Here is a 24,425-nt window from a genome sequence, read left to right on the forward strand (position 1 = left end):
CGGCTTTTCCCTGGTCTGGATCTCCTGCTAATTCCCCAAAAAAAGGGTGGGATGTGAGGCGTTTGTGCATCCTTACAAGACTCCAGCCTCTGTTCTCCTCCAGGCCATGGAGAAAATTCCAAAGGCACAACAAGAACCATCTTCCCGCACTCTGGAAGGAAAAGAAGCCCCAGGGAGGTTTCTTCCTTCATTCCCAACACAAAATTCCAGGGAATGCGGGACCGCGAGGGATCCACGGATATTTTAAAAATGGGAATTTGGAGTTGTTGTTAAAATATTATTTACATCCCAAATATTTGAGCATAAAACCTGGATAAGGAGGCAGCTCCAAGGACCCACAGAATGGGAATATCCCAATAATTCCTCTCTCCCAGACCAGGATTTCCTCTCTGCGAAGGGGGCTGGGATTGATCCCGTTATCCCGAAGTTTCATCCTTCTCCCTGCGCTGAAGATTCCCACCTGCTCCCTTTCCACCTCTCTGCTCCTGCCCCTCTTCCCAACCCATCTCAAAACCCTTGGAAAAAGAGGTTTTAGAACCCACTGGGGAAACAGGGAAAAGGGGGGAGAAAAGGAAAGAAAGGAACCAAACCAAGCCCCAAACGCCAACTGCATCCAGAGGAAATTCCATGTGGGATTTGCTGCCGAAGTGAAGGGTTTGGTGCCCTTGAGACCAGCCCAGGGCTCCTCCTTCCTCAAGGACTCCTGAAATTCCCCTTTTCCCTTCGGGATCTTTTAAAAATTCCTTTCTTTTGGCTCAAACAGCCAAAATTTCCACACACCCCCCCCCCCCCTCCCCCAGCCTTCAGCACCTCCATCCCACAGCCCAGGGAGCCTTAAAAACAGGGAAAAACCTCTGGGATGAGGCCCTGGACCAAGGATGTCACCCTGAGGTGGCCCAGAAAAGCGGGATTGGGAAGGGATGGGAGCTCGTTCCATGTGGAATATGCAGGATTTTTATCAAAGCAAGAAGGGATTTTCTTCTCCATTCCCAGAAAAAGAGAGGGAAGTTTGTGATGGAGGGAAGATTTGGGGAAGAGGAAGAAAACAGCAGTTTTCAGAACCGTTTTTTCCTGGTTTTGGGAAATTTGGGGAAGTTTGGGGGAGTTTTCCACTTCCCTTGAGGATGTGGAATGAAGCGGAAAGCACCACAGCTCCGTTCCTTCCCCAAATCCCCTTTCCATCAGAACAACTCTGCATCTTCCAAACTGCTCACGGGGACCTCGTGGTCCCAAGGAGACGCAGCGGCCGCGTGGAAATCCACGGAATAAATCAGGATGCCACTCCTGGGTGATGCCGGCTCCAAGTGCTCCTCCACGTCCCGAAACACACGGGGAAGGTTCCTTCAGCTCATCCTTAGGGATCTCTGAGTTCCAGGGAGGTTTTCCCGTTCCTCTCCCAGAGTTTAGTTCTCCTTTAAGGAAAAATTACTGAAACCTTCCTTCCTTTTGGGAAAACTGCCTTAAAATCAAAATCAATCCATGCTCCCAGTTAAAAACCAGGGAAGTAAATCCATATTTAGTTTGAGCCGTTTTCAGGATGTCTACAAGGCAAAACTCATTTTCCTACATGGAATGGCCCAGATTGGTGATGGGAAGAGAAATCAGCAGGTTTTTCTACGAGGTAAAACCCCATTTTCCTGCATGGAATATCCTGGATTGAGGATGGGAAGGGAAATTAGGATTTTAAGGAATAAGGGGGGTGCTGGTGTGGGATAACCAGGAGGTGTTGCCCCCCCTTTGAGCATCCTCAACCCGAATAAATCCCCAACCGAGCCTCAAACAACCCACATGAGGAGACCCCAAGACGAATCCTTTGCCCAGCGATTTCCAGGGCTCTGGGATCCGGGATCTGGGCAGGAAGTTGTTAATATTTGGGAGCGAGGAGGTACCTGCTCCTCCTCGCACAGAACCCCTCCGTCAAAGCTCATTTGCATTCATTAAGAGCCCGGGGTGATTAGCACAGCCCTCCCCCCCTTGCCCGCCCGTGAAAGGTCCCTCTCTCCCGCCGGAGCTCCAGGGATCGAGGCCGATCGGGTGACAGAGCAAAGAATTCGCTCTGAAAGAAGATTCATCCCCAGGGTCCGGCGCGGAGGCCTCGGCAGAGGCGGCTCCGCGCGGATTTGGGAGGCTCTGCTCCGCCGGGATGCGTCCACGTTATCCCAGCAGCTCCTGCCGCTGCCCGTGGAGCGGGAGATGGGGACGATTCCCAGGATGATCAGGAATGTTATCCCTCGTGTTCTGTCCTTCCTGCCTTGGCGGGGGAGATGGGGCCTTGATGTTGGCATGAGTTGAATGTCCACTTCCTGGGGCCATTCCCGCCTCCCTGAGGCCATTCCTGCCTCCCTGAGGCCATTCCCGTCCCCCTGAGGCCATTCCTGTCTCCTTGAGCACATTCCCGTCCCCCTGAGGCCATTCCCGTCCCCCTGAGGGTCTCCAAGAGGGCCAAGATGCTCTCCCAGACAGGTTTCCCAATCCTGTCCCTCCAATGATCACCCCAGGAATTTCTCCTTGGATTTTGGTCTAAACTCTGCACCCAAAGTCATCCTGAAGGTGAGATCAGTGTCCCAAAACCTCCTCCACTTGGATCCCAGTTGGACACAGCCTCCTGAGCAGGAGGATGAAGAAAATCCCGGTGAGGGATCACGGGCAGGCCCTCAGGGGCACCTGCTGGGCATCCCGTGGGCTCCCTCCCATTCCAGAGGGCATCCATTAGATGCCAAGAGATCTGCTCTGATGGATGCTGGAATTTTCGGAGCTGCTGGTGGCTTTTGGAGGCATTTGGAGCCCAAACCTGAAGTCTCCGGTCATTCCAGGAATGTTTGACTGCCAGCACTTGGCTCCCAGGAGCATCCAACACGGGGGTATCCTCTGGAAGGGAGAGGAGAGCTCCCGCTTGGGAAACCTGGCTGGGAGAGTGTCCCAAAGAACATACTGGAACTCCTGGAGACCACCAAGGGAGACAGGGAATGCCCACGGGAGCAGACGCTCTTTGGATGCTCAACTCAAGCCAACACACACCCTCCATCTCCCCTGGTTTTAAATCCTACACCTGGGTTTAAAGCCAGATCCTGATCCCAAATTTCCAGATCCCAACGTGGGTGTGGGACCAGGGATGGACCCTTGGACACTCAGCCCCCCCGGATCAGGACGGGAATTGCCGCCGGTGCTCCCCGCTCGGGCTCAGCACCAGGATAATCACAAAGCACAACTGCCCAGGGATGGGGGATTTGAAACCAGATCCTAATCCCGCATTTCCCGGTCCCAACGTGGGTGGGGGACTGAGGATGGACCCGCGGACACTCATCCTCCGGGATCAGGGGTGGGAATTGCCACCGGTGCTCCTTGCTCAGATTCAGTGCTGGGATACTCACAAAGCCCGGAGAGGATGGGCTGGCACTTCCAGGGATGGGCTGGCACTTCCCGGGATGGATCCCAATGCTCCGAGCTGCCGTAAAATCCCCGGCATGTCCCTGTCCCGCTCCATTGTCCACCTCTGGCACGAGACGGTTCTCATTAAGGCCCGCAATTGATCTCCTGGCTTTGAAGGAAACAAGAAAGGAGGAACAAATCCAACGGGATCCTCCTTCCTCCGGCCCAGGGGAACAAATCTGGCTTTAATTTCTTTTCCTTTTGTCGTTCCAGTCGGGATTTCACTTTAACGACGCTGCCTTCCCCATCCCTCTCCTTCTGCTCCTCGAGAAACCGGGACATCCCCTCTGCTTTCCATGTTCCCTCCCTTTGTTCTCCACGGTTGATTTATGAAAGGACTTTTCCCTCCCCAAATCCTTCATTTTGGGAGTCAAGGACCCCCAAAATCGGTGGTTCCCACCCCGGAGTTCAGAAGAGCCGTGCTGGGGCTCGCTCAGATGTTCCTGACTGGCTCTAAATATTCCAGCTCCTCTGGGAAGGTGCCGGAGGGCCACACCTTTGGAGCCATCCTTTGGGAAGGAGCTGCGGATTGATGCTCCTGGATGGTTTTGATTTCCACTTCTTCCTGGAGAAAAGCCACTCCAGCTCTGGAATAATTCACCCCCAAGCAGGTAGGAAGAGGGATCCAGTGGGATTGATTTCTCCGGGGGATTCAATCCTGCGTGGAAGCCCTGTGGAAAACCTGGGAGAGATGATGAAAGTCACCTCCCTTCCCTGACCTCGCTGGCGCAAATCCCAGCGGCGCCCGCAGAGAAGCTGCTCCGAGGCAACGTGATGATGGCACCTGGAAAAAAAAGCAAGGATTTCGGGATTAAGGTGGGAAAAGGCATGGAGCATAATGGTCTTTTAATCAGCAAAGAGACCCAACTCCAGGTCTTTTAAGCAGAAAATGTTTTTTTTTTTTATTTTTTCACTTGGCACAGGCATCAAAAAGTTATTAAAAGGGCCTGGTTAAATATCTCATTAATGAAGATGAACGAGGCCCCAGATTTGTTTTTAAACACTTCAAAGCCGTTTTTTTTCTGACCTCCCAAAGTGTGAGTGTGGAGGGGATCGCAGCGCCTTCAAATGTTCCTTATTTCTGGAATTTTACAGCAGCTTTAACAGATTTCAGTGCCGGAGCTGCTGCTGCTCACCCTAGGAGGGAGAGCTCAGGCTGGGAGATGAGGAAAATCCATCTGGTGATGCAGGAACCCCCCAGGGATCTGAGGGGCTGCTCTGCACATCCCAACGCTCCATCCCATGGGAGATGCTTACGGTGGGATTGAACCAGCTCCCTCCTGCTGGGAGCACATGGGAGAACCCGGGAAGGAACAGGTCCAGGGGATGAGGGATCTCAGCCCCCGAAAATCCCAGCTGGTGCTGCCCCGCATGGAAAACTGGGAAGGAGGCAGGTTATCCCACCATCCCAGTCTGGGACAAGACTGGCCTTAGAATCATGGAATGGTTTGGGATGGAAGGGACTTTAAAGATGATCCAGTTCCCTCCCTACCATGGGCAGGGACACCTCCCACCATCCCAGCTGGATCCAAGCCCCAGTGTCCAGCCTGGCCTTGGGCATTCCCAGGGATCCAGGGGCAGCCCCAGCTGCTCTGGCAATTCCAGCCCAGCCCCTCCCCACCCTCCCAGCCAGCAATTCCTTCCCAAATCCAATCTAAATCTCCCCTATGCCAGTTTAAAGCCATTACCCCTTGTCCTGGGACCAGGTCAAAGGGGGTGAGCTCCGAACTCTTATTAATGAGGCCAAACCTTCAGGCTGCCCCACAAATCCCCAACCCCAAGCCAAAAGAATCCTGAGCCCCAAACACAAAATATCCCGGAATCTTGAGCCCAAATAAAAAACATCCCAGAATCCTGAGCCCCAAAATAAAAAACACCCCAGCTCCTGCCAAGGCCGGGAATGGGAGGAGCCTGGTTTCAGATGGGTTTTTGATACACAGCCCCAGAGAAGCTCCTGGGTGCCTTATTTGAAGAAGGATGGCATTAAAATCACCCTCCCCATTACCCGACACTAATGGGGCTCAGTGCATTATTCCTATCAAAGTGCAATTTGCATTTACAAAGGGATCCCGGGAAGTGATGGATGGGGAAGGAATGGAGAAAGCCTTGTAAAGCCGAGCGTGCTCACGGTGGAGGAACTTCCCGGCACCAGGCGGTTTTCCCTACACCTTCCCCTCCACCCCACAGCCCGTGACATCGGCTGAAATGAACATTCCGGCCCTCGCCTTTCACCCCGCAGCCCATCAATAAAAGCTGGAAGAGCTGGAGGAGTGGGAATACTCATTTATCTTCATTAGGACTCTGGCCAGCTCCTCTGATCACCACGTCGGCGTCACCGGGGAGAGAAAAGCTACTGTTCCTTTTTCCCTGGATTCCCGGCCCACACAGCCGAGCAAAGGGCTGGGATCCCACTCAGCACCTGCCCTGGGCGGAGGGAGAAATGGGATTTCGGGGGGATTCCCCTTCTCTCTGCTCCTTCACGGAAGCAGAGCTCCGGGAGAGCAGTGGGGAGAGACAAGGAGAAAGCAAATTAATGCCAGGAGTTCCCATCAGGGAGGGAGATTAAAGAGGAGGAGCCCTGCTAGACAGGCAGAAGGGGGAATGGGAGACTCGGGAATGATCCCGTGCACAGCCTGGAGTTGGACTCGATGATCCCTGGGGTCCCTTCCCACTCAGCACATTCCATGACTCCGTGATCTGTGGCTCAAGGATCTTAAAGGGATAAAAAACGCTCCGGCCCCAAAGCTCAACCCCCATCCCAAATCCCCACATTTCCCACTTGCATCGCCTGTTTAGAGGTCCCGTTTTGGGCAAGGGGGATAATTTTGGGAAAAGCACTGCACTCCCCCTGCCCTTCCCAAGGTTTCCTCCCACGGACGCACGGAAAGTCCCCTCAAATCCCCTCCCAAGCTCCCTGCAAACCTTGCTGGGATGCTGAGGGACAGATCCAGGTGCTGCTGTCCTCAGGGATGTCACACATCCTCCCTGGACACTGTTGGAATGACCCCATTCCTGGGGTCACGGAATGACCAGAGACCTCAGGGCTGGGTTCCAAATCCCTTCTGAAATCCGTCGGCAGCTCCCTGAAAATGCTTCCAGTGTCTGCCATCATCATCTGAATGACGTCACCTGGAATGGGACAACATCTTTGAGGAATCCCAGTGGAAAAGCGGCATCGGGACGCCGCTGCTGCCAGGGGGTGGGGTTCATCCCACCTGTGGGCATCCATAAACGAGGCGTCTGCTCCAGGATGGCTCTTTGGGATTCCCTGGGACTCTCGGAGACGGAGGCCTCTCCTCCCAAGATCGAGGGCTCAGAGGGGCAGGATCTGTCCTCCCATGGAAGTGACCATGCCTTGGGATGGGAGGAATCTCCTGGAAGTGCTTCATGGCCTGGCCCAGCCCAATTCCATGGCAGTGAAAAAAGATAAGGAGGGATGAACTTGGCTGATCTACTCCGGGCTGGGAAAAGGGAGACTGGAAAAATCCCTGGCTGAGCCAGGACATTCACTGGGAAGACACCAAGATTCCCAAACATTTCCCCTGGCTGGACACTGACATTTCACCTGTCCAGGCTTCCTCAGTCCCCTCACCCCAGCTTGGCCACCTGAAATCCCACAGATGAATCCCAGGTGGGAGAGTCACCTCTGATCTTCCAGCTCTGGGAAAATTGCAGGGACCTAAAGCTGGGTGAGACGAATCCCTCATCCCCAAGTAGAGGAGGAAGCAGGATTTGGAGTCCTCAGAGCACCAACTTCCCAAGAATGAGGGAATTTGGCGTTCTTTCTTCTTATCGTAGTTTTGGGATCATTTTTCTCCAATGTCTTTCCCCCTTGATTTCATTTGGGGATCCTCAGCCGCACTCCAGGCTCCGGCCCCAGCTGAGGTGGCAAAAGTGTGGAGCCAGGGGTGACCCCTCAGCAAATCCCCCCTGGAGAGGGGCAAACAAATCCAGCAGGGAATTCTGGCACTAAAAATGACGGATTGGGAGCAGTGCTGCTCTCCCAGCGTTTTACAGGCTGCTCCCCCAGGAGTTATTGCCTGGATTTTCCCTGGTTTATGGGATTAACAGCCCCCTCAGCTCCGCCCTTCCCAACCCTCCCTGTGCCTGGTAAGGAGGTTTTTTTGTCTAATTACCCAAGCAACATCGTTAAGTCTCGCTCAGCCATCCTTGGCCAGATCTGGGCTCTGCTCTGGACTCACAAAAGGTCCCCAGGCCTGAAAAACGTCCAAATCACAGCAGAAATTTGCAAAAGGTCCTTTTTGTACCTAAAGCCCACCTCAGGATCTGAGAAATGGGAAAGAACAAACAAAAAACCTCCTTTTCCTCCCACCTGCCCTTGTCCTGCCAAATGCACGAGGACAGCACAGACTTTTCATGGCCTGGAATTGGGTCTGGGATGCCCAGGCTGGGGTTGGATCCATGATCCTGTGGGTCCCTTTCCAACTTGGGATATTCTGCAATTCCAGGATTCACGGAAACGAGGAGTTCTGTGCCTGTGTGGGACACAGGGAAGGAGGGACGGATGATGGACAGGGATACAAGGATGGGCAGAGCTTCCACCCCACCCCTCAGTGACGGAATCACAGAACAATTCCGGTGGAAACATCTCCCAGATCGTCGAGCCCAGCCACTGACCCAGCAGGGCCAAGGCCACCACATCCCCCTGAAGGCTTCACTCCGGCTCCCTCCCTGCCCTCCCGCCCGGCTCAGCTCTCTCCACGAGTTTGTTCCCTCCCTTTCCCTGTGTGCCCATGGAGGAGCCTGCTTGAGCAAGGGATTTGCTCTGCTGACCACACAGAGAGCTGGGAGCAGCTCCTGACCACGAGTGACCTTCAGCCCCAGGCCACGGGGGCCACCCCACACCTGGGGGTCAGACTCTGCTCCCAGGGAAGCTGGGATAGGACAAGGGGACTGTGCTGGGGAGGCTCCGGTTGGACAAGAGCGGGAATTTCCTCATGGGAAGGGTGGTCAGGCCTCGGAAAGTGCCCAGGGAGCTTTGGAGTCGCCATCCCTGGAGGTGTCCAAGGAACAACTGGATGTTGGTCTGGGCCACAAGGTGGGGACCAGGCACAGGACGGACTCCATGATCCTGGAGGGCTTTTCCAATCGCAGTGATCCCAGGATTGTCCATAACTGTGAGAACTCAGCACCTCGGGGAGAATTCCGTCCTCCTGGAACAACGGCTGCAGGCCAGCTGGGCTCCCAGGTCACTGAGGCGTCCGAACTGCACCTCTGCCTTTAGGTGGGAATATCTGGGAGCTGGATCCTGGCCGGAGTCCAGCTGGAACCCCTCACTGGGGACAGAAGGGCCCTGATCCGTGTCACTGGGATAAGACTGGAAGGGCCCCACAGCCGAGCTCAGGCAGGGAGCCTCGGGGTTCATGAGAGGCTCAGAAAATGGCTCAGTTCCTGATTTTGGGAAGGAAAAATTCCTGTTGGGAGAGACCTTAGGGTAGAGGTGGGAATGAGAGCTGCTTCAAGAACTGTTCCCAGCCACGGGGTTTTTGGGAAGAGCTGGGTTTGATCCAACAAGACAGAAAACCCCAAAGGGGGCATTTAAACCCACGTGTTCCCGGATTGTTTTGATGATCCAGTAGGAATCCTGACTTCCCACCGGGCAGCAGCTCCCATCACCTCCTGATCCCAGAGCTGGGAGATCTGAGCTGCCTGCTGCCCATGCTGAGCAGGATCAGGATGCCTTTGGATGGATTTTGGAGGAGCTTCCAGCCCATTCCCGACCTGTGCAGGGGTCCCTGGGCAGGCCCTGCTCCAACTCAGTCCCCTCCTCTTGGTTCTCCAACCTTGGAGATGCTGCAGGCCCAACACCCCCACCCCACCCCCACCATCCTCCTCAATTCCAGCCTCTCTGGATCCAGTTCCATCCCCTCCCTGCTTGCAGAATCCCGTGATGGATTTGGAGGCTGTTGGAAAACGTTTTCCTCAACTAAACAACTGCAAACCTTGGGATCTTCCTTCCCAGGCCGCCATTCCCTCTGGTCTCTCAGCAGCCCAATTCCAGATCGGCTCCAGCCCCTCCGTGCCCTTCCAGCACCGCAGCCCAAAATTTGGGATCACTGGCACCAACTAAACGGGATAGTTGGGCAATTCCCAGCTCACACCTTCCCTCTTCCATCATTTTTTGGTGTTTCCCTGAGCATCCCTCGTCCATCACCCCAAAGCAAACACCCTCAGCTTTCCTCGGGAGCAATTTCCCCAAGAGGGTGGGGAGAGAGAGGCTGGAAAAGAACATTTAGGAGGGAGCCAAGAACCTGGGTGTGTCTCAGGAAGGCCAGGATGTGCCTTAGTCATCGGCTTATCCATCTGGGAATGGGGACAGGGTCACTGCGGGGTCATGGATATCCCACCTCACATTCACCTGCTCTGGAGCAGCGCTTTGGGAAGGGGGAACCTTCCCAAACATCCCAGGGTGTTCCCCAGATGACCGGAAAAGCAAATAAAATCACAACGAACCCAAAAGCGAGGGAGGAACCCATCCCCTCCTGCAGCGGGGAACTTCCTGGTTGGAATTCCAGCATGCAAATCTCCCCCACCCATCCCACTCCCGGGCAGACGGGGCGGATCAAAAGTGCCAGGGAAGCGGGAGGGCGGTGGGAGGGAGGAGAGGACGGGATCCTGGTGGAGCTTTCTCCAGGCCAGCTGACAACAGGCACTGTGGGATCCCAGCTTGGGAAGGAATCCGTTTTCATGGAACGGTTTGTGCTGGAAAGGACCTCACAGAGCAGCCACTTCCAACCCCATGGGAGATCTTCCCCTAGACCAGGCTGCTCCAAGCCCCCCATTCTCAGGTGGAAATGAGCTGGAAAAACCAGGGATTCTCCCTGTCTGTGCTCCAGGAACTGAGCCTTCCCTGGTGACAATCCCAGCTGCTCCAGGCACGGCCTTAATCAGCCAAAAGGCACCTTCTGGAAACCAAAAAAAATGAAATTAGAAATAAAATAATGCAGATTAAAGTGAATTTTTGCAATTTGAATTAATGACTCTCCCTTAGGAATTCAGGGCTGCGTGTTTGGAATCGATCCAAGCTGGGAAGACCCGAGTTTGGGAAAGCTGGGCCTGGTTGGCCATGGCACATCTTCACCAGGATCATGGAGGTGTCTGGGATCATGGAAGAGGCTGGGATCATCCTCCGTCCACGAGGACACATGGCAAGGCCAAGCCTTCACCCACTGGATGACCTCCACAAAAGCAGGGAGCCAAATCCATCCTGCCCCTTGGGAACGCTCCAGGCACAGTCCGGAGCTGTGCCCGAGAATCACCTGGGCAATGATTTAATAATTCAATTAAACCGTGAGGATAATTGGAGTCTGAAGCCTGGAACTGCTTAATTTGCTGGGATAGACACAGCCCCAGGGCTTTCGCTCCAGCCCATCCCCAGGAAAGCATCCCAAGGCTGGGAATTATCCGAGCAGGTGTGAGCCGGGTTTGGTCTCCAGCTGAGGCCGGGGGTGGGGAAATCTCGCCCCTGGTAACCCCACAAGGCCAGTCCTGACATATTCCCTGCTCCGTGTCCAACCCCGGGATGGGTTTCCAACGAAACCAGCGGAGGATGAGTCACGGAATTCGGGTTTGGGTTGGAAAGGATCTGAAAGATCTTCTCATCCCAAGCCTCCTTCCAGCGCCTGGGAGCCAGACCCCAGCCAGATCCTATCGACCCCTGCCTGTCCCCACAGGCCCCAGGCTGGTCTGGCCTCCTGCAGACAGAGCTCCCAAACCGCTCCCGAATCCAGGGAACACCGGAGCCGGGCGGGAGAGCTGCGACTCCGCCGCTCCTGGGGCCTGGATGGGCGGGATCGTGCCCAGGATTGTTTGTTCCTGGGGATCTTCTGCCTGTGTTGGTGGCCACCGTGGAGCTTTGATGCCAGAGTGTCCAGGAGATGACCTTGAAATCCACGTGTGCCCAGCATTCCCTTAGGGATGAGCTGCGTCTGCATCCCTTGTGTCTGGAGCTGCCTTTTCCCAAGCAATCAACCATGGAATCATGGAATTTTTGGGGATGGAAGGGATCTTAAATCCCATCCCGCCCCCTGCCATGGCCAGGGACACCTCCCACTATCCCAGGGTGCTCCAAGCCCCGTCCGGCCTGGCCTTGGGCACTGCCAGGGATGTTGGAGATGGATGAGGTGAGTCCAGGCCCTTGGAAACAAAAGCGGCTTGGAGCAACCTGGGATGGGGGAAGCTGTCCCTGCCAGGGGCTTTGGGATGAGCTGGGCTTCAAGGTTCTTTCCAACCCAAACCATTCCATGCTTCCATGAAGACATTAAAGGTGGATTTTTCACTGCTGGCTGGCTGCAGCCACCCTTCCCCCTGGGAATTCCTGTGCTTCCCACAGCTGGGAATGCTGCCGAGATCCCTCCATCCACCACCGAGATGAACCTTCTCCCTCAGCTGAGCCACGGAGAATCCAACAGGATCCAAACTCCAGGTGCCAGGACACATGGATCACCTCAGCAGCCCTCAGCCGGGCACGGGGGTTGGCCCATCGAGCACCAACATTCCCAACCAATCCCACCAAGGATTGAATTCCTCACTGGAGTTTTTTGCATCCCTCAAGCCATTGCCTATCCATAGAAAGGAGGATTCCTTGGAGCAGGATCTCTCTGAGCAGGGAATGGGGTGGGGTTGGGCATCACGGACACCCAGGGAATGCTCAGCTCAGGTTCTTGGATCATGCTCTGCCCCAAAATCCCACTTTTCCGGCCTGTCCCTACATCCTGCCCTCAGAGCAGATGGATTTAAGGGGACTTATCCCAGACTTATCCCAGTCTGTTCCCAGAAAGAGGCACTGGAGAGGTTTCAGAGCCCAGGCTGCGATGCCAAGGCCAGAAGCAAGGAAATTTCCACCGAGGGAATTCCAGCTGGGAATTTCCACCTCCAACAGCCACACTTCCAATCCAGGGGCACCGAGTCAGCCGCTGCTCAGGCTCTTCCCACAACTTTCTGCTGCCTCCTATTCCAGTGGAGCCAAGGGCAGGAAAAGACCAGGATAAAGTTCTCTCACATCTCAATCCCGGGGAACCTCAGCCAGGATTTTCCTCTCTCCAGCCCATGGGGGTGTCTGATTCCCACCAAAAGCCAATCTGGGCGACAGATCTGAGGTTCCCATGATCACTCCCTATGAAGTGAACCCCACTGCCTCAGAAAGCCCCAAAGCTGCGCCCCTGCAAGGAAAAATCCCGGCTTCACGCGGGCTTGGGAATGCTGAGGGAGGAGCAGCCATTCCTTGGCAGAGGCTCCATCCCTCCGAGTGGGCAATATTAAGGATATTCACCCAAAAGTCAATTTTCCCCTTTTCTGTGGGTTCCTCCTGGTCTGAATCACGATCCTGTGGAGAAGGGGAAGAGCCAGAGGCAGGGAAAGAGGGAAGACCTGTCCCAACAGGACAGCCTGGAGGCTGCTGCCCGTCCTTCATCGGACGGACGGGAACAGGAACGCGCCTGGAGATCCAGTCACACCCCGGGCCCTGCCCTGGAAAACCCATGGCTTGGGCTTGGAAGAGCCTGGTGGGGCCGAGGGAAAGGTCAGAGCCGAGGAGTTGAGGAGGATTTGAGGAGGAGAGGAGCCAAACGGGGTTTTGGCACAGGGGAACATTCCCAGAGGAGCAGACGGTGGTGGTGGGATGGGGATGGAGCACCCCGAGCTCTGCACAGCCCGAGGCCAAAGAGAGGGAAAAGAGAAGTCCCGGCTCTCCCCAGGACCTCGCAGCAGCTGCCTGGCCCCTCGGGATGGAGGACAAACAGGACCACGCTCCTGCCGTGGCAGCAACAAGTGCCCGGGGCCGCCAGGGGAGGAGAAACGAGGTGCCACCACTTGGCCGAGACCCGCGAGGGAGCGGAGGAGCGGCTCGGAGCCCCTCGGAGCTGGAGCCGACATCTGCAGCCGGTGGCTAATGAATACAAACGAGCGCCCCGTGCCCCGCCGGGGGGTCTTTAACACTTCACACGTCCCGGTGACAGTGAGCGATGGTCCCCGCAGGCAGCTCCGCGTCCCGGGGCAGCGCCTCCGTCCCGGGAGATGAATGAGCGCCCGGCAGACGCGGCACCGCCGTCATTTGTCATTCCTGAACCTTTCGGGGAGCAAATCCCATTTGGCCGCCACCAGCGCGGGCTCGGAACCTGCGCTGGGCCCCGCTGGGTCAGGGAGGGGCGGCGGTGATGGATGCCTTCTCCCGGCTAATCGCATCCAGGGCCGGGCAGATATGGATGGGCTCCCGCCTTTGATCCATGGCGCTCGGGAGCGCTCATCCAATTAGTGGCCCACGGAATGCAATTAGCGCGGCTGGAGGCACGTGGGGCGCGGGATGGAGGGGCTCTCCGGCAGGAATGCGGCCCATTCCCACCCGGGATGCACCGGGAAACGCTGGGGAGGGAAGGAGGAGAAGTCCTGTTTATCCCGAGCAGTCCCATCCTGATTTCGCCCCCACCATCCTCACCTTCGGTGCCACCCGGCTGGACCATCCTCACCCTCTCCCGGCATTCCCGTGAGCCAGTTTCCCATCCCGGATCCGGCTGCTCCACCTCCCGTGCCCGCATTTCTCACCCTGCACCTCATGGATCCCCTCCGGCCTCCCCGCCTTATCTCCCTCCTTATCACAAGCCGCGCTATCTCCGATCTGCTCCTCTCCCTTCTCACATTTATCTGCTCCCACAGCCTCCTTCACCTGCGCTCTGCGGGCAAGTGGTGACAGCTGGCCCTTATCAGCTTCCTGCTGCCACCTTTCCCTCAGACTCCTCACTCCTGGGAACTTCGGTGCTCCCGCTCCGGCATCCACCTGCCCCCTCCTGCCCGGCTCTCGGGGCTGGCAGGTTCATTGCAGGAGTTTTTGGAGCCATGGCAGAAGAAATCATGGAATCACAGAATGAAGTCCATCCCGTCCCACCCCAGCCATGGGCAGGGACACCTCCCACCGTCCCAGCTGGATCCAAGCCCCAGTGTCCAGCCTGGCCTTGGGCACTGCCAGGGATCCAGGGGCAGCCCCAGCTGCTCTGGCAATTCCAGCCCAGCCAGGAATTCCTTCCCAAGATCCCACCTGATCCATGGGACACGATGGGAAAGCAACCCCACGGGCATCTCCCGGTCCCAAACCTTCTCCTGCCCCGTTCCTGGGGCTCCCGGGAGGAGGCAAATCCCATGGAGTCAGACTCACCCGACAGCTCTGCTTCCCTGCAGCCTCAGCCGATCCCATCAGGAAGGAGGTGAGGAGGTGAACCGAGGTGAGGGCAAGAAGGGACAGAGACAGCAGGAAACGAACGCTCGGGAGCAGCTGCTGGAAAATGTTTGTCTCACCTGGCTCGGAAAAAATCAGGAGGAAAGAGAAAGCTCCCTGCTTGGGGCGGCTTGTGGGGTGCTTGGGGTGTCCTGGGCAGGGCCAGGAGCTGGACTGGGTGGTCCCTGTCCAACCAGGATATTCCCTGATTCTGTGATTTGATGAAAACCGGGCTGGCAACGCATCCCGGGGCGGGAATGACGGCTCGGTGCCGGGCTGGGGGTGTCCCGAGGACACGAGGGGGGACAGCGCTGGTGGCCGAGCCGGACGAGGGACCTCGGGGAGCCACAGGGCCCTGGGGAGGTTTGACCCCGCTCCGGGCACTGATTTAGGGCCTGGCCACACCCAGGGTGACATCGGGGCCACTGCAGCATCCCAAATCCCTGCCCCAAAAGCCACCCGGTGCTGCACTCCCTGATCCGGGAAGGTCTGAGATCCACTGGTCCAGGATGATCCCAGATCCATTGGTCCAGGATGATCCCAGATCCACTGGTCCAGGATGATCCAAGATCCATTGGTCCAGGATTCTCTCAGATCCATTGATCCAGGATGATCCCAGATCCACTGGTCCAGGATGATCCCAGATCCACTGATCCAGGGCGATCCAAGATCCCTTCCCACCATCTCCCACCGGGCTCCCACGGCACCGGCCACATCCCACCCCCACTGCAGGACATCTCCATCTCCCACCTGGAGCACACCCGGAGCATCCAGGTTGCTCCTGGCACGGCCCAGCTCCCAAAATCCACCCGGAGAAGGGGATGGGGTAACACACAGCTCCTTAACCCAGGCACTGGGGGGTTTCCTGGAATTTTAGGTCCTCCCTGGAGCTGCTGTGGAGGGGATGGAATTTTCCCTTTGCTCCATGGTGGCCATTACCAGGAAACACCAGGAATATCCTGGTTAAATCCGGGGGGTCCCCACCCTCCTCCTTCCCTCTCTTGTGGGGAAAGGCCCCTGGAGAGGTGGAGTCACCAACAGCTCCAGGGAATGTTTTCCTTCCCACTGCTCCAAATCAACACCTGGGAATCCCTGCCCCAGCATCTGCCAGAAACCAGAAGGGATAAACAGCTTAAAAATGGGATTTAGAGAAACTCATGGAGTACAATCCAGGATTCTTTGCTATCCCAGCCCACGGGTATTCCCTAAATCCTTCATCCTCCACAAAACCCACATCATCTGCCTGAGCCCTTCCATGGAACCTCCCCATCGCCCCTCCCGGGGGGGGCAGGACCCCCAAATTTCCCCCATCCCAGTGTTCCCAGCAGCTCCAGGATCCTGGAATGGTTTGGGTGGGAAGGGACCTTAAATCCCACCCCATCCATGGGCAGGGACACCTCCCACCGTCCCAGGTGGATCCAAGCCCCAGTGTCCAGCCTGGCCTTGGACATTCCCAGGGATCCAGGGGCAGCCCCAGCTGCTCTGGCAATTCCAGCCCAGCCCCTCCCCACCCTCCCAGGGAGGAATTTTTTGATAGAAACCAATTAAAATCCCCCCAAATTTGGTCAAAACTTGGCTTCCGCTCAGAGCAATGAGGGAGGGTGGGATCCAACGCCCATCCAGGGATTTTCTTCCCCTCGGATCCCCCACAAATCCGGCTGTGTCCAGCAGCCAGGTGTCCAAAGGAGATGTCGGATTTTATCACTGATGGGATTTAGGGGTCGGGTTTTTCCACAGGGATGCACAGAGCCGCGGGAGGCATTAATGAAACAGTTAAATGCTGTATTTGTTTAATTGGAATTACACCAGGATAAATGTCCAACATGCTAATTTCTAACAGAACAGAACCTGTAAACCATGCAGTCCTTTCTCCGACCATTCCAGCTCTTTTTCCTCTCGGAATCAGTAGCTCTGCTAGTGAGTTTTAAGGAAAAAAAAAACCAACAAAATTCCCTTTAAAGTTAAACCTAATTGCTAAATTTCCCCCTTATTGTGCAACGACTTGTGCAAAAAAAGCTGTTTTCACCAACCTCAGTTCCCAAAATCAGGTCCTTCCGCCCCAACATGAATGGGAAAAGGCAACCCCGGCAGCCGGTGGACAGGGAGGGACGGGATGGGACGTGGGATGGGATATGGGATGGGAGTGTGGGGGGTTTTCCTGGCAAAACAAAATCCGAGGGATGAGCCAAGGCAGGGAGTAGCTGGGCACTGTCAGGGTTCCAGAATGAGCTGCCCATGGAATTTTTGGGGAGCTGCAGGTGGGGATGGATCCCAGCTCCGGGAAAAGCTTCCCAAACCCAGCCCTGGGGGCAAGAGAGGGGCTGGAGATTGGAGCAGCAGCTTTGGGGTGAAGCAAAGCCCCCCCTGAGTTCCCCCCCTCCATCCCGGCGCTTTTGGGGTGAATCCCGGCCAATCCCGGTGCGCTGGGGTCGCTTCCCTCCGACCCACAGCGTTCCCAGTGCATCCTGCACCACTGGGGATGGGATTTATGGGAGTTGTGCTCCCTGGGAGCTGCCAGCAGTGGGATAAACACGGGGGGATACGAGGGCTCTCCAGACCCCATGGAATTGTAGGAAAACCGGGACAGAGATCCCAAAAGCCCCAGGGATGAGACACAAATCCAACCGGAGCGTGGGACGGTGTTCGGATGCTCCAAACCCTTCCATGATCCACAAAAGCACCAAACCCGACCCAGAAGTAACGGGAAAAACCCGATGGAGGCAGGGAACACCCAAGGGGGAGGAATCTCCGCCTGGGATTTGGATTCCGGTTGGAATTTGATCCCAAAACTTCAGCACGAGGGATGTGAGAGCAGCAGTGGCCCTGGCTCCGCCCCAGCACCTTCCAAGGAATTCGGGGCCACCATGACCCTTCCCACAGCTCCTGCCCAAAATTCCACCTTCTCCAATTTGGGAGAAAACAACCCCAAACCAGCACCATCCCAACTCCTGCCATCCCCATCCGAGCGGGAGTTGGGATTGGATCTGGAACAAAGTGCAAAAATCACTGGGAGCATCCGGCTCCAGCCTCAGGAATACCCAAAAATCCCAGGAAAGCTCCTCCTTCCCTACAGAAAGGGCTCCTACAGAACACCCTACGGATGGCTTGGGCTGTGCATTCCCACTCTGGACACCTCATACAGGGTTATTCCCAACTCCTGGAATGCCTGAAGATGATGAAGAAGGAAAGAAGCTTCTCGGGAAGCCAAATTTGTCTTTTTTTTTGGTGTTAATATGATTTTTCTTCCCACTGGAAGCTGGAAAATATTTGCTGGACCCTGGAAAAATGACGGGATAATCCAATTTTCTTTAAAAAAAAAAAAAACCCCAGCCCCACTAAGGAATGTTCAGTGGATGTGGAGCGAGGTGTTAGAGCAGCGTTATTTATTTTGGGGAGTTGGAAATCTCGGATTCGGGTCCTGCCCCTGTTTCCCACATCCCCCCCCCCTTTTTAAATTCCCAGCAGCGACTTTTCCCTCCTAAGCACTTCCATCCGTGTCGGAGGACACCCATCATTAGGAAGAGACTGGGAGGGGGTTTGGGATGTCTTCCAGGGGCTTTTTGGGCAATCTGTTTAAAAGATTCGTTTTATTTGGAAGGGATGGAGCCGCATCTCTCCGAACAAAAAGTTAATTGGGACCAGAGTCCCAAAATCCCATTTTTCATCCCGGGCTCTGACTTGCGGTTCCGGCTCTTGACCTCCCGAGATCAGGAACTCCCTGAAGCTCTCCCTTGGCTGGATTTGACTTTCCCAGCAGCAAATCCCGAGCGCCAGGAGCCGGTTTGGGGGATCCCGATCCTGGCCTCTCCAAGAAGAGCCTGAAGGAGCGAGGAAACCCTTCCCAGGTCGCTGCTCTTGGGATTACAGCTCAGGGAGATGGGAAGGGGAGCCCAGCGTGGATTTGGGAAGGGTGGGAGCTGCCTGGAGCACCTGAAATGAGGCCTTGCCTCGGATCTGTGGAGGATTTTATTGGGAATACCTCATGGAGTGAAAAGTGGAATTTCAGGATGGCAGCACAAAATCCCTTCCCTGTGTCCCGGGGTTTCTGCTCCTTCTCCCTTCATCCCACTCCCAGAATTCCCATCCCTTGTCCCTCTGGGTCATGTCCAGAGGTGTCTCCAAAGCCGATCCCTTTCTGGCCACACTGACTCCAACCTTCCTTCACCTGCTGCTGTTCCCTTCATTCCTCTTCCACATCCCTCAAAGAGGAGCTCACAAGGGATTCACCTCCCGTCTCCCTCCAAAACCAAAGGAATTTTACATTTTCCCTCTTATTAATGAAAAGAATCCCTTGGTCCCTGCAGCTGGAGATGGCCGGCACGGGCCAAGGGCTCCAGGGGGTCATTCCCGACCGCGTTCCTGTTTAATTTTGGGATGGAGCCACACGAACCTTCTCCAAATGGAAACCAAGGAACAAGGAGGGAAGGGCAAACCTCATTCCCTCGGTGCATCCAGAGGGTCGGGAATGGGCACAGGAGCAGCACTTCCAGGTCTGCGACAACCACCGGGGAGATCAGAATTCCCCTCAAGGGTTTGGGAATGTGGCTGGATAATGCCGGGAATTAGAGCCAGACGGGTTAACGAGATGAGGAGGGCGAAAATCCCCCTCTGGAACCTGAATCCTGGGATTAAATCCCGGTGGTGGCGTTTCCCTCCTCCCCAAAACTGCCTGGTTTGAGCAGAGGATCTCTGGGCATCTTCGGGACAGTGGGAATTTTGTCCACAGGCACTTTGGAGCAGCGCTGCTCCCTGGGGAATCTCCCACTGCCTCCAGGAGATTCCCACCGGCCCAGCTCCAACCAGGGCGACCAAGAGAAGATTTCCCCACGGAACCATCAGGAGGAGAGGGAAAATGGGACACCAGCATGGAAAAGAGAGGAAAAAAATCCCCTCCTGGACACCAGGAGACCTCAGTGTGCCCTCCCCCCATTCCCGCTCCTCCATCCATGGATGTGTCCAGCAGCATCCCAGCCCCGGAGCGGTGCCACAGGACACATTCCCAGTTTATCCTTTTGGCTCTCCCTTCCCAAATCTGATCAAGGAGGCAGCTCCAAACCCTTCTCCATGATCCCAACCCCCTGGCAGGTCCCGGAGTGGAGCTCAGGGGTGGTTACGGACACACAGGAAAGGGTCACGATTCCAGGGATTTGCAGCCTAACACAGAAATCAGCCCACGGAGCGGGAAAAGAGGAGAAAAAACCCTGGAAAATCCCTTTTTCCTACCTAAATCCAAACCACAGGACACACTCAGGGTGACCCCCTTCCCCCTGCCCAGGAGAAGAACCCAAACCCATGGCTCTTCCCAGATTCTTGTGTTTTCCAAGGGAATAAATTAACAGAAGGAAGGCAGGACGATCCCTTCAATTTGGCTTCGACAAAAAAAAAAAACAACCCCAGTCTGGGTGTGAACTTCTCTCCCAGGCTCCAAGAATTCCCATCACTCTCTAAACCCCTGAAAATAGGAGTTGATCCAGGAGGCTCCTGCCACCACCTCTTTTCCTGGGACCGTTCCACCGGGAGCGTTTTGCCGTCGGGGGGAGGCTCCGCCGAGACTTTCCGGGTGAATAAAAAAATACAAATCTGCTCTCGGAGCGAGATTCCCGAGGGCCAGGCTGCGGGAAGGGGATCCCGAGTCCCTCAGGAGTGGTGGCTGTTGATGAGGCCGCGCAGCTGCTTGGCCACGGTGTCGATCAACTTCTGCTTGTCCCGCTCGTTTTTCCGGAATTGGGCGAAAACGTTGTTTTTCCTGCTGGTGTCCCGCATCCTGCACGGAGCACAGAGAGGTTATGGAGCAGGGATTGGGGGTGTCCAGCGCTCAGAGAGGAGGATGTGGAATTTCAAGGATCTACACCAATTTTTGGGGCGTTTTTCAGGCTTCGAACCCCTCCGATCCCAATTGACGCCGCTTTGGGGTCTCTCCCTAATTCCCAAATGCAGGAAATCCTAAATCCTCCCCCTTCCAAGCAGGGATTTCTCCGTCCCCATGTCACCTTCTGCAGCGGTGATGGAATTTGAGGAGGAAATTTAAAAATCAGCCCGGAATCCACAGAATTACGGGGTTTTGTTGAAAACGGTGCCTCGCGCGCACGAGACGCAGCTGGGAAGGTCTGGAGTTGTGAATTTTAAACATTACAAAATATTCCCGGGAATCTGGGCATGTTTGGGTTGGAAGGGACCTTAAATCCCATCCATTTCCAGCCCCATGCCGTGGGCAGGGACACCGTCTGCCATCCCGTTTTTCCCAACAAATACAATATATAAATCATATCCATAGAGATCATTTCCATTAAATGGAACACGGGATAATTTCCATCCCGGGAAGGAACCCAGCTGTTTGGAAGGAGGTCTCCATAAATCCAGAGCCCAGCAGAGCAGGAGGTGGGAGGGGACCCCACATGCAAAGCTGGCAGAGGGGGGTTTCATGCACTCCTGCATTCCCAGATCCGTATTTTGGGGGGGAAGAGGGCTTGGGATATGCTCCAAGGGTGCTGGGAAGGGAAAAAATCCCACCAGGATCAACCTTCCCGCAGCTCCTGAAGGCACAACCTCCCAAAATCCAACCTGCAGGGGCTCAGCTCTCCCAAATGATCCCAGTTTGTAAATGACTTTCCGGGTAAATCAGATCTGGCAGAGGCTGAGGGCTTTGGATGCATCCCATAATCCCAGGTTTTGGCTTTGGGGACCTAAATGAAGCTTTGAAGTGCCAGGGACACGGCGCTGATAATCCCTGGGAAGCTGGCACTGGACCATCCCGAGGCTCTGGAGTCAACTGAGCACAACCCAAACCTCTGCAAACTTATTGGACACAACCAAAAATTCCAAGCTTTTCCAGGCTCCAGCCCCTCTAGAAAGAGCCACGGGGAATCTGAAATGTTCCCAAAAAACACCCAGCTCGGAACTGGAATCTGGGATAACAACTTCATCCCAAAGGGGAATTGACTGGAGTTACCAGTGCCCAGAGACTCGGGATCTCCCAACAGGAACAGGAGAGCTTGGAGCACTTCCAGCCACCAAAATTGGGATTTTTTTTGGTTTTCCCTATTTTTCAGCTGGAGCAGGTTGGCAGCTGCTCCTCCAGGAGAACCAGGGAGCGACTGTGCCAATGGGAAGCGGAGTTTGGAGTCGCCCAGGTCTTGCTATCATGGATTTTGGGATAAACAGCTCCAAACAGCTCCAGGAGATCTCCAAGCCCTTCCCCAGGAGAGCTGGGAGCTCTCCCAGTTTCCAGAGGGACATCAGAAGTGCTGGAAGTCACCCTGTACCTTTGGAAAGCTTTTCCTGTCCCTCTCCAGCCCTTCCACACACCGGGAATTTAGAGCAGAACCTCCCCTGCCCTAAGAGCTTTTCCATCTCCCATCCCGTGGGACCTGCTCGGGTCCATGGAATGTTTCGGGAGCAAGGCACATTCCGTGCAAGAAAACAACTTGGGATGTGTTTGGATGATTGGGGAGGAGCTGGATGGATAAACCTCCGGATCAGGATGGCAAGGGATTGCAGCTGGAGCCCTGATCCCACAAAAAACCCGCAGGGTTCCAGCTGCAATCCCTGGTGAAGTCTGGAAGCATCTGGGAGCTGCTGGCATCTCCAGACACATCATGAAGGTGCAAGAACTCAGCTGTTAATTATTCTTCATTAATTAAGTTGCCTACAGGACTCAAAATCCTGCAGGATTCGGGTTGGGCTGTGCAGCTCCCCAGTTTCATTTCTCCGAGCAGAGCCTTGGGATAACTGGGAACACCATTAACAAACCCACAGAGGTAAAGTCTGGGAAGGACGGGAGCTGCTGGGATCTCCAGACGCCACGTGAAGGTGCAAGCGCTGAGCTATTAAATATTATTAATTAATCAAGTTGCCTCCAGGACTCAAAATCCTGCAGGATTCGGGTTGGGCTGTGCAGATCCACAGGTTTTTTTTTTCCCTGAGCAGAGCCTCGGGATAACTGGGAGCACCACAGAGGTAAGGCCTGGTAAAGTCTGGGAGCATCTGGAATCTCCAGACACCACGTGAAGGTGGAAGCTATTAAATACCATCCACGAATTCAGCTACAGGACAGAAAATCCTCCAGGATTCGGGTTGGGCTGCGCAGCTCCCCGGTTTCACTTCTCCGAGCGCAGCCTTGGGATAAGCGAGGGCTTGGAAGCTGGTCCCAGGATTAGGAGTGAAAGGAAGGGAAAGGAGAGCTCGGCACTGTCCCCACCCCTGTCAACAAACACCACCTCGGAGAGAGCCGAGCTTTGTTTCAATTAATCCGGGAGGGGAAAAAAGCAGCGGGGTAAAAGCTCCTCTTTTAGCTCTAATTAGTGCATTTGGGAGGATCGGGTTCCGCAGGGCCCCGCTCCAGAGGCACTTTGCCTTTCCAGCGTTTCGGGCTCCATTGAAACCAGACAATCGAGGCCCTGCGAGGTGAGGGTGAAAGCCCGAGCGAGCACATACTTACACCCGGGATATCCTGGGAGAGAGGGGTGATAAGGGAGAGAGATAAGGAGGAGAACAGGTTACAGACCGAAGCGGCCCCGGCGGAATTCCCGGCGGGATGGGAGCGCTGGAGGCAGCGGATGTGCTGCCTGGGGTGAGGAGCCTCGGGAGAGCTCGTGGGGGGTGGGCAGAGACCCCTCAGAGGGGCTGGGATGAGGGCAGAGCCTCCGGAGCGCGTGGATGGAGCCACGGGGATGCGGGATGTGCCAGAGCCAGCCCAGGGATTGCCTCCGGAAATCCGTGGAGATTGTCCTGCAGATTCCTTCTCACATGGACTTGGAGGGCCAGGAGGCAGGGAATGGCTTCCCAGTGGGGAAGGGGAGCTTGGGCTGGGATGTTGGGAAGGAATTGCTGGCTGGGAGGGTGGGGAGGGGCTGGGCTGGAATTGCCAGAGCAGCTGGGGCTGCCCCTGGATCCCTGGGAATGCCCAAGGCCAGGCTGGACACTGGGGCTTGGATCCATCTGGGACAGTGGGAGGTGTCCCTGCCCATGGATGGGGTGGGATGGGATGATCCCTAAGGTTCCTTCCAACCCAAACCATTCCAGGATTTTATGACTTTATGAAATGAGCCAGGCTGGGGTTTGGTGATGTTTTACCACCACCGAGTGTGGAGCTGCTCTCCTGCTGTCCCACCTCCTTCCCAGCCTCCTCAATCCCCTGCCTCTTCCAGCTGCTGCATGGCCGAGATCCCAGATTTTTGACGAGTTTGGATTTTCTTTCTTTATAATTTTCCTGATAGCTCTGAATAAACCTCTCAGTTTTTTATCTTGGACGTGTTGGGTCACGAATTCACTGTGGATCACGGAGCTATTCCAGTTGGAAAAACCCTCCAAGGTCACCGAATCCAACCATCCCCCAGCCTTTCCACATCCACCCCTGACCCATGGCCGTGAATAACCCAGGGATAACACAACCCATAAAATCCCAGCAGGAAAATAATGCCACGAGGTGTAAAGCTGCTTTACACCGAGTTTGGTCCCCGTGTCCCCCACTGGTGCCCTCTGGATGTCCTGAGGTGCTGTGAGATCCGTTCTGTTCCTCTGCTGGACAGGAGCCGGAGGTTCCCTGGACCACGGATGACACCAGGTGACCACCTGGCCCTTTCTGCACCACAGAGGCAACCCCGAAGCTCCCAAACACCCCAAGGTCGCTCACAGAACCAGAGATTCAGAGCATAATTCAGGTTGGAAGGGACCTTTAATGCCCACCCAGTGCCACCCCCTGCCAGGGACACCTTCCACTATCCCAGGTGGCTCCAAGCCCCGTCCAGCCTGGCCTTGGGCACTTCTTGGG

At 55.5% G+C, this 24,425-nt stretch overlaps 1 protein-coding gene and 1 long non-coding RNA gene across 3 annotated transcripts in view; both read right to left on the bottom strand.

Moving 5' to 3' along the window:
- Nucleotides 1-811: 811 nt before the first annotated feature.
- Nucleotides 812-11,497, bottom strand: LOC104697652. 2 transcript variants are annotated; one of them, XR_005601866.1, is made up of 7 exons: nt 7,763-11,497; nt 7,566-7,646; nt 6,645-6,821; nt 6,352-6,558; nt 3,926-4,213; nt 3,372-3,538; nt 812-1,412 (listed from the first exon to the last, which is right to left on the bottom strand). It is a non-coding gene; the product is annotated as an uncharacterized LOC104697652 (long non-coding RNA). The 2 variants fall into 2 exon arrangements; XR_002048365.3 differs by having other exon boundaries at nt 3,372-4,213.
- Nucleotides 11,498-16,421: 4,924 nt separating this feature from the next.
- The window catches only part of EXOC6B (exocyst complex component 6B), a 234,381-nt gene continuing 226,377 nt past the window's right edge, over nt 16,422-24,425 (bottom strand). Inside the window, exon 23 of the mRNA XM_039551599.1 lies at nt 16,422-20,420. Coding sequence (XP_039407533.1) covers nt 20,294-20,420 — 127 coding nt within the window. The 3' untranslated portion in view covers nt 16,422-20,293. The remainder of the gene's footprint in view (nt 20,421-24,425) is intronic.

Source organism: Corvus cornix, chromosome 4 (assembly GCF_000738735.6).
Source record: "Corvus cornix cornix isolate S_Up_H32 chromosome 4, ASM73873v5, whole genome shotgun sequence".
Lineage (NCBI taxonomy): Eukaryota > Metazoa > Chordata > Aves > Passeriformes > Corvidae > Corvus > Corvus cornix.